The 16,085-nt window shown below is 37.9% G+C and overlaps 1 protein-coding gene across 2 annotated transcripts in view; it reads right to left on the bottom strand.

The window, feature by feature from the left end:
• The window catches only part of zfpm1 (zinc finger protein, FOG family member 1), a 158,458-nt gene that overhangs the window by 74,152 nt on the left and 68,221 nt on the right, over positions 1 to 16,085 (bottom strand). For both annotated transcript variants that reach the window (XM_041795408.1, XM_041795409.1), the window contains exon 3: positions 1,491 to 1,628. In XM_041795408.1, coding sequence (XP_041651342.1) covers positions 1,491 to 1,628 — 138 coding nt within the window. The remainder of the gene's footprint in view (positions 1 to 1,490; positions 1,629 to 16,085) is intronic.

Raw genomic sequence — 16,085 nt, 5'->3', positions numbered from 1 at the left:
ATAGAACTCATTTTTGGTTTTAAGTTAATAGTACTAAACCACTCTAAGTGTTTGTCATTGTAATCCCTTAATCTGCATAGTTTACCAGAATACCCACTTATAGGTCTTCAAAATAAGCAACTTTTTCAGTGAGTATTACTTAATTCCTTTAAGGTATTCATTTAGAACTAGAATTGCACAATTAAAATAATTAAGTTAGCATCAGTATGTATTGCTCAGATACCAAGTAAGTGTAATTTCAGTGCATTAAAAATATATAAATTATTTGAATTTACAAAAGTCAAGTTTAGTCTACTTGTTATTTCTGAGGCAACAGGTTTCCAAATTTTTTTAAGTAAGCTCAACTACTTTACCTTACAGCTCCCATCTCTCTCTCTCTCTCTCTCTCTACAGCTGTTGCCTAGAAACATCTGCTTGTGAATAGATTTTCTGCAGAGCAAAGGTATGTCTGAACAATTACTATTAGCTTTAATAGAAGGCACACTTAATGTTACCAGAGATGTAATTATATCAAAATTTCATATCACAGGTACCATGACCTAAAACATCATGGTTATCAGTATCAAACAGGAAATCAAATTAGTAGTATGTGGACTGTAAACTTTTCATTTGTATAAACTTTGAAAATAAACATGAAAACCTCATCATATGTGACTTAACAAAGGTAAAGTACTTTGTAAATAAGATTGTCAATTTTTTTATGCCTTTTTGATACTTCATTCTTTCAACAACTTCTATCCATTATTTCTAAAAGTAAAAGTAAAAACACCAAAGTTACAAAAGAAAAACACAAGATATAAGCCATATTTTCAATCCAAAGCTTCTTATCAATACAACTATTGATACTTTTTTTTGTTTGGTGGAAAGATTCAGTAAACGGACCTACGTAGCATGATGGCTGGACATTATTTACCGTGATATTAAAGCATGGTTATCACTTACAGCTTTAGTAATGATTAAAATATAACAGGTATGATAACTGTGGGGAATTTCACCAAGCTTATCATTTATGCCAGTTACCATTTCTTCTCTAAATGTGACTGCCATGGAGATCTTTCTTTATCTAAGAGTAACATATTAAAGTCTGAGAAATAAAAGAATATATTTAGGTAAAATCTGCAAATACGTCACAGATCACCATCAGTATAACAGTGTGTTTGTTTTGTTTGTTTTAACACCTAATTGCATGCTTCCTTGTTGTGCAGTTGAGTCTATCAGAGATGTCTGTTGGTACATTATGGGGCTTATAAAGACCAATCACAGATATATTTGGTAAGTTTTCTACTTTGTGCAGATGTGAGCACACAAAGTAAAAGGTAATTCAGAAATGGTGTGTTTAGGCTCTCTGCTTTTTTTCAGAATGCACATTCATGCAAAAATGGTGGATGATATATGAAGTCTTGTAGATAAGGTCTGTCTCATTCAAGCTTAAAAAAAGGAAGAAAAAGATGCCGGGCTGTACTGTGCCGCACCCCTGAGTGTTTACTGACCTGGACCCCTCCAACTTGTCGCCTCCTCTTCTTCCGCCCCATCTTCTTCATCCTCTCCACCACTGTGTATTGAATTTTGCTCCTCCCTGTCCTCATCTTCATCATCAGGGGCTCCTCGAGAATCCTGAGTCCTGGGCTCTGAGTAATTGATAGAAAGAGTTACATTAAAAAACAGTCAAATATAAGACTGACCCCTGGCATCTTTAACACAAACTTTGAAACTGGCTTTAGAAACCACTATGCCATTGAGGTGCAGCTAGGATAGAAGTCCTGAAATTAAAGCAGTTTGTCATGTGGCCACTTAAGGCTGGCTCTAAAATGAGTCCTCACTGAGCTGAAATGAAGATGTTTGCAGTTGTACAACATTTAAAAACAATAATTTCACTAGGCAGTAAATGGTTTAGTTTTTTTCTTCTATTAGCTACATTTTGACTTATTATGGTTGAAAGTTTTACAGTTAAAGATGGGTCCCTTGGGGTGTCTGCTGTTTTATTTGTCAGGTAAAAAGAGGCACAGAATTCAACATGAATGGCCAGGTTTGTTATTGGTGCTTGGCTGCCAGTTAATAAAGTTTCAATTTCAATAGCAATTTTGAATTCAAATGATAAAAAAACAAGATACTCAAGACTAACTGAGCTTTATTTAATGATGCACTACCTTTTGTCTGCAAGTTTTGTCATGTTAGGTAAATGAAGCACACTCTCTTGTATGCCCCTCTTCTGCCCCTTCCATCACAACAGCTCTCACTGTAATTTAAGTGAGGAGCAGTGAGGAGCTAAGGCATGTTGTGTTTAAAAAGGAAGAGAGAGGTGAAGAAGAAGACAGAACAGAGGCCTTTGAAAAAATAAAATGACCAGATTTATAAGTAACAATCCTAGTTGTGAGGAGTCAAACCTGTAAAAATGAAAAATAAGTGTGTGAGTTTGTTAAATGGTTGTGGCAGCTCGAGGCAATGCAGTGAGTGAACTAGTTGAATCACTTGAAATTCACAAGGGTAAAACATAATAATCCTGATTTTAATATCAATCAAAATAGTTGTGATTGGGAATTTTGCCATAAATGACATACACCAGTATTGCACAGTGAATTTTCATGCAATATCAACTAAATAGGATGGCTTTCTGTGTGTTCTACTGCATAAAACACTGAAAAGAATGACTATGGAGTTAGAATTGTGGGTTGCTTTTACAAATGTCTGATTTGCTACCTTGCAAGTTATGTTTTACCTTTTTTTTAAATGATTTAAATGAGAACCTATTCTGCAACAAGATTAGCTATTTTGCCAGCAAAAGTACCGCCTACTGTCACTTTGCACCAAAAACCCCAAAACAAATCAAAACAAGCAAACAAAAAGCACGACACAATGGAGTCAGTACTAACTAAGACTTCAATCCAGCATCCTATAAACCAGCTGGGGACCCAAGATGGCTCCTAATTCAGAGTCTATGATTGAAACCTGTGTGTTCGTCTAAATGTGTATATGTGCAGGATATGTCTGGGCAGCAGCTGTTCCTGTCTGTAGATCAAAGGCAGCGGTGAAATGACTCCCTGAGCTTTGTAACACAACACCTCGCCATGCAGAGATGGACCCTTTGATTGTCATTGCAACTCTGGAGAATCAAAGACTCATCAAAAACGTCTCTACCTTTCTTTATCATTGGCTCCCTCCAACTGTCTTCCACCAGTTTTTCATTCCGTCTTCGCCCCATCCTTCCCTTGCTTCCTCCTCACTGGGAGTCATTGTTCTCATCTTTACCTCCATCTCCCTCTTCCATTCTATCTACCCATCTCCTCCCCTTCATCCCCTCGGCCTGTCACCTTCAGCAGAGTCTGAGGCTGCCTGTGTTCTTCTAATCAGCACTGATATCCCTGCCATTGATCAAGCTGATTACACAGCCTCCTGCTCGCTGATCAAAGAGATCAGTGTGTGGTTCTGCACGTGGCTGGACCTGTGTGTGCATATGATGTGTTTATCCAGCGTGTATATTCAGAATGTGAACCCTGAACTTTGGCTGTGCAGCCGGTATCAGCCGGTTCATCACACTGCTGGGTCCCTCCCTATTAGCGAGACTCATGATTAGTTAGATTAGATTAATAGTTACATCACAGCACCTCTGCCTATCTAAACCGAAGATCTCTCTTCTTGTTCTCTGCTCTTGCATCATTATCAGGCCAAGGGTTAGGCTGACTCAAAAGCTGAGTGCAAGGAAACGGTTCACAAACATCGCATTATTAATCTCTCTAAAATGTTTCACTTCCACAATTATGTCGTTGTGACTCAAGTACACCTTTAAGTTTAGTTGACAGACAAGCAAAACCAACTGAGGAGACAAAAGCCTGCTTTTCAGTGGATTACTAAATAAAACTAACAATACTGCTGCCGAGATCATCTGATTATGAAATAGGGCGTAATCCTTCAGAAAACAGCATAACGAACAGGGGTGAATGGTTTCTTTTCCCTCCAATTTTCATAAAATTTTGCAATCATATTATCTAACCAAGCAAACTTAAGATTTAACTGTAACCAAGTTAATTCACGATAGTAAAGTAGCAATGGGCATCCACCCAGTAATTCTAATATGGTCCAATGCTAACAGAATAAGCTTACGGCGGCAAAACAAGTGGGTAAAAAAAGAACAAAAAAGATATTTTTTCACCAGTTGCACATGCAAAGCATAGTATGGGTACACTGGAATTTGTGTAGACTGGTCCTAGAGTCAGCTCATGAGAAAATTAATTATAAAAGAGATATAAAAAGTTAGAGGGGCATCAGATAGTCAAGCCATTATGTTGTGTGTCCCATGTGTAGAGGCTTTGGTTCTCGTCACAGTGGCTGTGGGTTCAAATCTGATCGTGGCACTTTGCTGCATGTCAGCCCCCTCTCTCACCCCACAACTGTTCCAGTCTCTTTACCTTTCCTATCCAACAAAGGTAAAAAAAAAAAAAAATACTAATTTAAAATTGCTTTGATAAAAATAGTAAATATACACTATGTAAAATATTAGGGATGCATGCAGTTAGCCAACGAAATGATTAAATGCCTGCTCCCTCTGCAGTCAGCACCAGAATTACTATTCTTAATATCTTTACTCATTTAAGACTGGCATCCTAGTCAAATGCTCCATGTAGGCTGTAATGCCATCACCCACCTCTAATAGCCACTGTAGCTCCAGTTAGTGGCCAATACCATGAAGCCATAATGCTCTTTAACTTGACTATAAACGTTGGTAATGGATAAAACCTTTAGTGTCTCCTTAGAATCACAGTTTAGTAATAACTTGATCAAGACAATGGTGATAAAGCTGTATGTGGTGTCAGGTTGTGTCAGGTTACGCTAATATATAAATTGAGCATTGAGTGACAATCTATACTACAGGAATATCAACATTAACCTACAAGGTAGAATCAAAGGCCATGGGTGCTAGCATTGCTAACATTAGCTACATTCTGCAAACCAACTTCACATCCTTTATCTGCTGCTGCTGCTTTGATTTTGGCTGTTTCTTGATTGCGTCTCACCTTTAGACTAGCCAACTACACAAAGTTATAATTAGCATTCTGAAACAATTCATAAAATGGTGCATCACTAGAAGATACACAGCTGCAAAAAATATAAAAGGAGACCCTGTATTAGGCCATAAAAATATGTGTTCTTGTCAGGGGTAGTTTTCACATCAGTAAACGCACATGAAAATGTTTTCACATACTATTCTTACATGGAAATATAGAAAACATCACCACAACTGCATCCACAATGATCATGCTTTGGTCTAAACTTTGGCAGAGCGAGCATGAGATCATGAGACTTTTGCTAGACTGTGGTGCACTCCCATCACCTCAATCTATTGGCCTTAAATTGCCTGACCTTTGCTTGTCGTTGCGTGGAACGTCTAATATTTGAAAAATCATTTTAAAGTTTTATATTTTAGCTTGAAAATGTCAATGACATGAACACTGTCAACAACCAGTGCAACTGAGTATAATCTTCAGTTCCACACAAGAAGTGATCAGGTAGATTGTAAACATATAAAGGGCTAGAGGAAGAGTTACTGTCCCCTGTCTAAAACAAAGCCACAACCTCTGGTGTTAAAAAATGAAGCTAATGCTCAAGTGTAAAGAAGTGCAGTTCTCTGAGTGTCCATTTGAGGCTGGCTGCAAAGGTTACAAATGTCTGATCAACACTCATTTTAAAATGTCCTTTGTGTCAGCAGAAATGAACATATTTTCAGCCTGACTCAAATATAAACTATCAGTATCAGCTTATTTCTTTGTTGGTACATGATACACAATTAAAGTGTGTGTAACTTTTATGAAAAGTTATTCATAAAGATTATCTGAAAAAAAATGATGTATCAGTGATTAAAAAAAAACTCGTAGTGGCGTTAAGTTTCGATTATACTAAACTGACGTTATATTCTCATTTCAATTCTTCTGTCCTTTGTCCGAACCCCTGTCCTCCTCTTCCTCCTCCTAACTTTTGCCCTCGTCTACTTCCTCCTTCCTCAGCTCTGTTTGGTACTCCCCCTCCCCTTCCCCAAATCCCACCCTGTCCTCAGCCACCACCCCGATAACACCTCCGCTGTCTGCACAAAGCCTGTGTTTACCCTTGCATTCCCGCTCCGATAAACAGCGATAACGCCCGATCGATAGCAGCCATAAACGACCACGTGACGCCCTCACACTCACACACTGTTATTAATGTAACAGACGTGAGATTGCATCTGCATCGTCAAATAAATCAACACACACACACACACAGAAGGAGACGCTCACATACACACATCATCCATCTTCACATCACGTCCACCTTTCCATGCAAAGCTCATACGTACTGTACACACACTAAAGCACACACACCTCCCCCTGCCTAAACAGGGCCATTATTTTCAGCTATAAATCACATTGAATGGCACATTGATTTTATCCTGCAGGGGCTGGAGCGAGGGAGGGGAGCTGGAGACACAGTTATTGCGTTTAATATTATCAATATTATCTCCCATATCATCTCAGACAGGGAGGCAGGTATCAGGAGGAGTCGACAGACACTTTTCTGCCAACCAACCCCTCACTCCCTCTCCTCCACTCTCCCACCCTCCCTCCCCCCAATAGTGAGACAGTCTCCATCAATCTGATAAGCTGAACTTCCTCTGTCACACCTGCAGGGCAAAGTCACCCAACAATCTCGCCTCCTAACTTCTACAGCCCTCTTTGGTTTCTGTGTCTTCCCCTATAGATTTTAACACTGTTTTTTTTTTCATCATATTTGCTTATAATGCTTATTATGATGGCACAGCTGGAGCTAAAGAGTATTAAATCAAAGCCGAAGTCTCAAAGTTGTCTATGTTTGACACCATGGCTGGAGAGAAAGCTGCAAACTGTCCGGGTCAAGATGGCTTCACTTGAGCCCAGAATGTAGAAGTAGTCAGAATCAAGCAGACTTTCCAAGGAAATGGGAGTTCCAGGAAAGACAAAATCAAATATACTTAAATTACTAAATATTGAGTATACGAGACGCAATAAAAGAGAATAAGATCTTTACAAAAGATCAATAACGTTAAAAGAGATTCATCATAATCTATCTGCATTAAAAAATGTTCTTGTTTGGGACACTGATGGCCAAGCTGAAGGTCGTGCCAAATGTCGTGATCCTACAGACTGAAAGCTGCACTCTTATCCATGTGTTTCAAACATAGAGCATAAACTCTGACATCAGTTAAAACAGAGAAAAGAGAATTTGATATGCTGTGTAATGATTTTATATACTTAATGAAACAAATACATTTGTATATTTTGCTTGTATCCTCTCTGAGATGCTTTTTTAAGTTCAACTACCAACTCCTCTCTGCCATTTTTCTAGCAGGCAACTGCATCCAGGTCAGTCCTGGCTGATAAAAAGACAATTTAGATTGTTTTTTTTTTGTTTTTGTTTTTTTTTACATTTTGGACTATAATTAGATGACTGTCACAAATTAAATCAAGAAAATATATATATATAAAATGTAAGAATTCAATTCATTTATCAATATGATGTGACAGCTTCATCATTGTTCAAAGGTCAAGGGTCAGGGCAAATGTAGTGCCAGCTAGAGCAAATCAATGTTCCAGAAAGGAGCACGTGAGGGGAATGATTTTCATATCCTGCAACTAGGGGGTAACCAGCCCAATCTCTGTGCACATTGTGAATCTGCTTCACTCTGTCTGCTTGCCTGTATGCTTTTATGGATAATGTGAATAGCTGTTGAGGGCTTGAACACAGGAATAACATTTGGAAGCCACAGATGGTCACCTACATTTGATACTTGATAGCCTAGGAGCAAATAAACCGATTTATGAACAATTTAAATATCAGGATTAGTATCATTAAAGCATCCAGGCAAGCAAAAGGCCCAAAATATGAAAAGAAATCTGGATGACAGTGGGTTCAGGGTATATTCAGAAATGTCTAGCTATTGCCAACCATGGACTGTTACCAAAATGAGTTCCAATACAACTTCTGTGTTTCATGTCTCTACATCCTTTCTGTCATCTTCAAGCTGTCTGTAAAAAGTAAATAGCAGAAACTGAAACAAACAAGTGTTAGTTTATGATACATTATTTTATGATAAAAATGTTTCCACTGTCTTAACTACTTATTATTTCAACATACGGTGCATACAGTCCTTAACTTTTCATCATGACAAAACCAGAAGTGATTACAACTTTAATGCATCCGCACACACTTCCCCATCACTGATCAGATTCTGATGAAAATTTAAAAAAAGAGAAAAGTTGTGGTTTTTTTCAAAATCATTCTGATTGGTCCAAATAAGAGAGAGAAGATCAGAGGTCATCAGGAGGTAACACAGTGACTAGTCAGCCTGACATGGATTTTATCTGGTTTCCTGTGATGTACAAATGTGATTGTCTTGTTGTGAAAAAGAACCTTCACATGTTTCTGCAACTGTAGAGGGATTCTGAGAAGAACGGGGGATGGAGAAAAGACAACTTCACTGTTTTTATGTGTGTGGATCTATTTTATCAGCATTAATAAAGTAGATCTCAGGTTAAGGAGAGCTGTGATGGAGACAACAGAGCACTCAGTCCTGTTACTAGTAGAATGTGTTTTTCTCGCTAAAGTTATCAGGGCGGTTATCGGCTCAGTGTGTGTGTGTGTGTGAGAGTGTGTGTGTGTGTCTCTCTCTCCCAGATGGTGGATAAGAGGCCTTGCCTTTATTAGCCAGCACTGGCCCAGATAAAGACCTGGTATTGATCCCAGGTTGAAAGAGCAGGTTCGTCAAACATGGCTGATTTACAGAGAACTGATAATGGCAGCGCCGGGCAACCGAGGAACCCCAGAGAACAGGGGGAGAGAGAGAGAGAGAGAGAGAGAGAGGGAGAGCGAGAGAGAGAGAGGTAAATCAACAGTATGAAGGGGTGAGAGAGAGTTTGCTTGTTTGTGTGTATTTCATATTGGTATTGAGTCAAAAGAGTGCAAAAAAAAGTTATAAATTCTAAAAAAAAAGGACAATAAAGAGGGGAAAATATTAATAACTTAAAAACATGTAAAGTAAAAAATTGTGGAACAATTAAGAGATATATCAATTTATAGAGTAGGAGTTGTTAAGATAAATTGCTTTGATCTGCACAATGATTAACTGGTATGATATTTATATACTGGGGATGCACAATGCTGGATTTTGCCCATATCTGCTTTGTCGATATTTACATTATTGTTTTAGCTGATACAAATATCCATACCTAAGACTACCGAAAACTACAGTCCTTAAAAAACACAATTTAAATTTGAGAATGCACAAATGAACAAATTTCAGTCCTTTAAAACACTTTTAAGAGTAAGGAATGATGATGAATAAAGAAAAAGACTTTAGCCACCGTGGGTCTGTTGGTCCGAACTAAAACTCCACTAACCTATTTGTTCGCATATACAGCTGACATCGGCACATTTTTCTAGCCGAAATATAGGCTGTAAATATCAGCAGAAATTTTGATATCTGCCTATATGATATTTTTTTTAAGCTAATGTCTGTCAAAACTGATGTCATGCATCTCTATTAAATGCCATTTTAGAATGTGCATGAATTTTTAAAACACATTTAAAGTTTTAATACACATTTTGTAAGATTTTTCAGTATGAGCAGATGATATAGTCAGCATATCTTTTTCAGTAGATTTAACTTTAAATTTAATTAAGCAGATATGAAAATTTCTGCTAATATTTACAACTGATATATCAGCTGTAAATATCAGGCGTATGTACCAAGGTCTGTGGGGTTCTGTGGGTGTAAGGCTATGTTCACACTGCAGTTAAAAGTGGCCCAAATCTTATTTTTTAGCTCACATGTAACCTATGTCTGTTTTTCTCTGACAGCTAGTCACAGCTAGGCACTAGTCACACTCAATCTAATCTTTTCATATCAAATCCAGGCCACTTTCATACATGGTACAGAATCAGATACATATCTGATCGTTTGGAATTTGCTGCAGTCTAGTCAGGTCACACTGAATGCAACTTTGACGTCATTCTAGGACAGCACACATCACAGTTCTGCACCAAGGTGAGACAGAGTCGGCGAAGGTAGAAGTCAGTTGCGCCTAATGGCACCAAACATGAAACATGATGGAGGCAGTCAGTGGAGGGACAGTGAGGTGTTAAACATCATAAGTATATGGGGTTACACTTTGTACAAGCAAAACTTGAGGGATCCTACCACAACTGACCTGGTTTGAAGTTTTAGGACAAAATTACATTCATATACAGCAAGGATGGGAACGCTGGTTACCGAGAGGCTTGCATTAATTTTATTGTCAATGCCAAATTGTTACATATGTACTGATTCTCTCAACTGAACCAGTGTGATTTCTAATAATTCAGTGAAGGAAAAACATGTTGCTTTCATGGTCATTTCAAATGCCAATATTTTTGGCTGACCACTGAGGTGAGCTCTACACATGGTGATGTCTGTGTCTGACTAACTGAGTGAGTGATCATACTTTCAAAGCCCTACCATAGTTGCGTTTCCTTGTACTGAATGCTGTTGGTAATGGCTGTCTCCACTGTGTTAACTAGAGCCATACATACAGAGTTGCTCAGATATAGCTTTAGCATGGTCTCTGTTTAACCAGAACTGGGCCACATTTCTGTATTACAAAGAATAAAAACAACCCTATGAGCTTTTCATTTTGGGAAAGATGTTTCCACTCCTCTGCTGACCTGCTTTGGCATGACTGTGATAGCTGGGGGGGGGAAGGTAACTTGTTGTGTAAGTGCTTGTGTATGCTAGCTGCTTGAGGAGCGATTAGCTCTGAATGGGTCACAGCAGCACTTTGCTGCATAACAATGCCACACAGAAATGCGACACTCAAGCACACACCTACACAGAAACGCTAACATGTTGGTATTGTACACTTCAGGCTTCTATCTGTTGAGGGGACAAGTTTCAGAATGCTGGAGGATGAACACCAGAACTTTCTCCTCTTAAAGCTTCTCTCTGACCACGGAGGACCAGCGCGTCAGCGCTGTGTGTGCGCTCTAGCTGTGTGTCTCTGTGTCGCCTGCTATGTTAAAAAATGTTAAATGTTAAAAAATATTTGATAAATATTCCCTTAATACTATATGTTTATGGGGAACAAATAAAGGTTAAAATCTCTGCATTTGCATTGTTAAGAATACGCTACTTAAACGTTTGGCACGTCTTTATTTGTGGGGAATATGATAAATGTAGTGTTTGTAGATAATTAATGTATATAAAAGACGAAATTCAGCTTAATTTTACCCATATTAAGACCCTTACACACCTGTCTGAGGAGAATTGCATATATTCATGAAACCTGCTGCAGTTTTTCTTTCATTTTAGAATAAACAGTTCATAAACAGTTAGTGTTTTGTTGTTAGTATAAACTTTCTACCATTAAAGACTAATACCTGACAAAAAAACATTAAATCTCCAGTGACTCTGTGTCTGTCTCTCTCAGTGAAGTCTGACACATGTCTCTGTTGTGTTTCATATGCACACAGAGACGAGCCTTATTAAGAGGAGAGACACACAGAGAGAGGACAGCATGTAGGTATACGTTGAAGTTGCCACAATGAATTTGGCTCACAAAAAATAACAATAATGACAAAATCACTCTGCCAGTCAGGCATTTCAACAGGCATCCCAGATAGTTGCGGTCAGCCATATACTCAGTTTTTAACTGGTCTTGTTTAACCAGAGTGCAAATGTAAATTGTCAATCTAATGAGATAAACACTGAAATAAATCTTTTTCAAGCTGCTTTCAATGCAGTCATGACAGTTACTTGTTACTTTAATGTATTTTGCTTGCAAATTTCTTTTTTACAAGTGTATTTAGCGATGCATACAAAAAGTTTGACAGAAAAAAATTACAGGCAACTATATCTACATTTTTTTCAAACAATGAAACTTATACCAGTAAACAAAAACTATATAAATGTTTCTGTTTTTGTCTTCCTTGACAAGTCAAGCTGTCAATCAGATAGCTGTAGGCGGGTCATCCTGCAAAGCCAACAACACTAAAAAATATATGTTAAATTATTATTTCTTATTATATTTAAAATGTTATTGTCTTTTTTTCTTTAGATTATTCAATATAAATTTATCATCATTACATTGTTTTTATGGCACTCTTCTGCCTCCATATACTGAAGAAACAAAGACACCAAGTCTGTTTGCTATCACCAAAGAAACTTGCTCACATGTTCAGCCAGCCAGAGTTTTCTCATCTCTTCTTCTTATACAATCTAACACACACATAACCCACTCCTCACCTCAAACACACACACAGCACAACTAATCTCTAATCTCGTCTCGATTAGCACCTGACAGAATTTCCATGGGTTTATCAAACCAAGCCAACCAACAGACGCTTATCACATCCAGCCCCCAAAATTTCACAAGAGCAGGAATTTTTGAGATTAAAAAACACAGCTAGAGAAATCTTGAATAAGTCAAAAGAATATGACTGAAAACTCGGCTGCTATCACACGGAGAGAGGAGCAGGCTCGGGATAAGAGGTGCACAAGGGGGCAGATTCACTGAAGCCAAGATTGAACCCAGAGAATTTTCTTTCTTTTTCTTTTTTTTGTCGGTTTAGACACAATAGAGATAAAAGAGTGATACATGTGGAAGAGCTGTAGCCTCATAAAGGTCCCTGAGAGTTTTTTTAGTTGTCTCTGTGTAACGTTTACCGTCTCCTGTCAGATAACAGGTAGACTGTTGGTGAGAGACAGACTTCAGGTCTTGATGAGGAGATAAATCTAGTCATAACCACTAATAACTGACAGTAAACTAGACATCTGGATGTTTTGTGTGTATTTAGAGGTATGCAATGTTTTGAGGTTTTATCATTTTGCATGTGTGATAGTGTAAAGCACATTGTGTTGCCCATCGTTGTAAAAAAACAGACATATCTAAATTTCTCTCTAGGCCCTACAAAGCCAGTATTGCACTTGTATTTCCCTTGATTATCGTTTATTGCAGTTACAAATCCAAAGTGCACTTGCTCACCATGCACTGAAAAGAACCAAGGCTAAATAGCTCATTATAACGACCCAATGTTACTTTAGGTGGTAAGCTCCCCAAAACAAAGCCAGCAATCGCAACATTTTTTTTCTAACAAAAACTCCAACTGGTGACAAAGTAATGAGTCCCGTAAAAATGTAAGTACATCGGCATTACATGGGCTGACATCAATGTAATGAAGCTAAAGAGACTAACTAGTCAAAAATGTTGATACTTCAATTCCTTTGAAACACCAGAAAGAAGTTTCTGAGTAGCTATTAAATATGCTAAAACGGATACTGATTTCTCAAAAACGCATTGAATCAAAGTAAACCAGAAGCAACAAGGTAGACAATTTCTATTAAGTGATCAGTAATTCCTTTACAGCAGGGTAGGTGTCAGATTAAAGCCAGCTTCAGAGGTACACTACAGTCATGGACGAAAGTATTGGCACCCCTGGAATTTTTCCAGAAAATACAACATTTCTCACAGAAATTGTTGCAATTACAAATGTTTTTGGTATACACGTTTATATGGCGTTTATATTCGCAATATGGCCTGCTGCAATTAACAAATTGCAGAAGTTGCAATATTTCTTTAACTTTAAATGTGTCAAAATACCAGTTTAATAAATCAACTTTTGCTGAGATTTTATGCACATTATGTAAACATTCAAGTGTCATGTTTTATAATGGTTTACAAAAATCCTCCTTTTCGTGTTTTATGTATGTTTTTCTTCATCAAAATGAGTGACGTAAAATGCTGATGTCCTTAGACAAAGCAAATGACAAATGGCAATGTGAGCAAAAACAGTAAGCTCATTCAAAATAAAACTGATGAAGCCTAGCGTTACTTCAGGGAAGTCACACCTCAGTTGGTAGCCAGCTTCACCTCCCCCACCCCAGCTGCCTCCTTTATTGCTTAAAGTTTGTTGCACCCCCATATTCAGATTCATGCTACTATGTATTAATTGCTTCAGAAATAATTTCCTTGTTTCCAATGCACGTGGCTTTATTTATTGCTTGAATTAGTCGAAAAATACATAAGATTGACCTAGGAATATCATATATTAAAGCGCAATTGCAATATTCGGGAAAAAAATCGTATTTAAATTATTTTTGCAAATCGTTCAGCCCTAATTCCAACTATCCTGTGTTGCATTCTTTTGTCAAGTTTTCTCTTCTGTCCACGTCCAGGGAAATTAGCCACAGTTCCACTGGTTATAAACTTCTTCATTGTATTACGCACAGTGGACAAAGGACTCTCAAGATCTCTGGAGATGGTCTTGTAACCTTGAGATTGTTCATATTTTTCCACAATTTTGCTTCTTAAGTCCTCCAAAAATTCTGAGCTCTTCTTTCTCTTCTCCATGCTTGGTGTGACACACACAGGCACACAACACAAAGGTTAAGTCAACTTTTATACATTCTAACTGGCTTCAGGTGGGATTTCTAGATTGCCAGCACCTGTTACTGCCACAGGTGAGTTTAAATGAGCATCACATGCTTGAAGTAAAATGATTTACCCACAGTTATAAAAGGGTGCTAATAATTTTGTCGGGCCCATTTTTTGAGTTGTGTGTCAAATTATGTCATGATTAAAATTATGGTTTTTCTTCTGTTTTTTTTTTGTGTGTTGTTCCAATGCACATAATGGAAGTAAGCATGTGTATACCAAAACATTTATAATTGCTACAATTCTGAGAGAAATGTTGTATTTTCTGGAAAAATTCCAGGGGTGCCAATACTTCCGTCCATGACTGTATATGAACAAAAGTGTTCAGCTGCTGGACCATGTCACCAACAGAGACTGTAATGACATTGTATTCGAATACACGTACTTTAATATGCAGTTGGTCCCTGTTATGCAGCTATAACAGCCACACTCTTCTTGGAAAGCTTTCCACAAGATTTTGGAGTCTCTGTGGGAATTTGTGCCCATTCATTCTGTAGTACATTTATGAGGTCAGGCACTGATGTTGGATGAGAAGGTCTGGTTTCTCCATTCCAGTTCATCTCAAAGGTGCTTGACAGGGTTGAGGTCAGGGCTCTGTGTGGGCCAGAAAAGTATTTCCACACCAAACTCACCAAACCATGTCTTTATAGTCCATACTTTGTGCACTGGGGCACAGTCATGCTGGAATAGAAACAGGCTTTTAGCAGGGCGGTTAAGCCCAAAAAATAGGCCCAAAGATCCCCTTTGCATCATGACGTGAAGTCAAAAGTCGCTAAACCTCCCTACTATTTCCCCAAACTGTTGCCACAAAGTTGGAAGCGTAGCATTGTCCAAAATGTCTTCGTATGCTGGAGTATCAGGATTGCCCTTCACTGGAGATAAGGGGCCAAACCCTGAAAAACAGCCCCATACTATTATCCCTGCTCCATCAAACTTCACAGCTGGTACAATGCAGTTGGGCAGTTAACATTCTCCCAGCATCAGCCAAACCCAGACTTGCCCATCTGACTGCCAAACAGAGAAGTGTGATTCATCATTCCACAGAATGTTTCCACTGCTCCACAGTCCAGTGTCAGTGTGCTTTACACTCCATCCAAAACCTGCCATTGGACTTGGTGATGTGAGCCTTGCAAGCAGCTGCTGGGCCATGGACACCCATTCCATGAAGCAAGGTTACTATAGTTAACCAAAACTAACTAAAACTAAAATTTAAAAAAAGAGACAACTAAATTAAAACTAAGCTCTACCAAAAAATCGAAAACGAACTAAAACTCTTTAGTGGCTTACAAAACTAACCAAAATAAAATAGAAATAGAGAAAAAATATCCTTAGTTTTAGTCTTCTTGAATAAGTTTTAAAAGATGTATGTTCACTCAGCCATGACATGCATCCGAAATAAAAAAACTAAAACTAACACTAAAACTAATAAAAAACTAAACTAAAACGAAGCATTTTTCCAAAATAAAAACTAAACTAACAAACAAACAGCAGTAAAAACAAATTAAAACTAAACCTAAATATAACACAGGACATGAAAACGAAATGGAAATGAAAATAAAAATCCAAAACTATTATAACCTTGCCATGAACCTCCTACAGCACAGTTTTTTGTGCTTACAT

The sequence above is a fragment of the Cheilinus undulatus genome, linkage group 9, assembly GCF_018320785.1.
Source record: "Cheilinus undulatus linkage group 9, ASM1832078v1, whole genome shotgun sequence".
Lineage (NCBI taxonomy): Eukaryota > Metazoa > Chordata > Actinopteri > Labriformes > Labridae > Cheilinus > Cheilinus undulatus.
The sequence above is the reverse complement of the archived record's forward strand: the minus strand, read 5'-3'. Positions and strand labels throughout refer to the sequence as shown.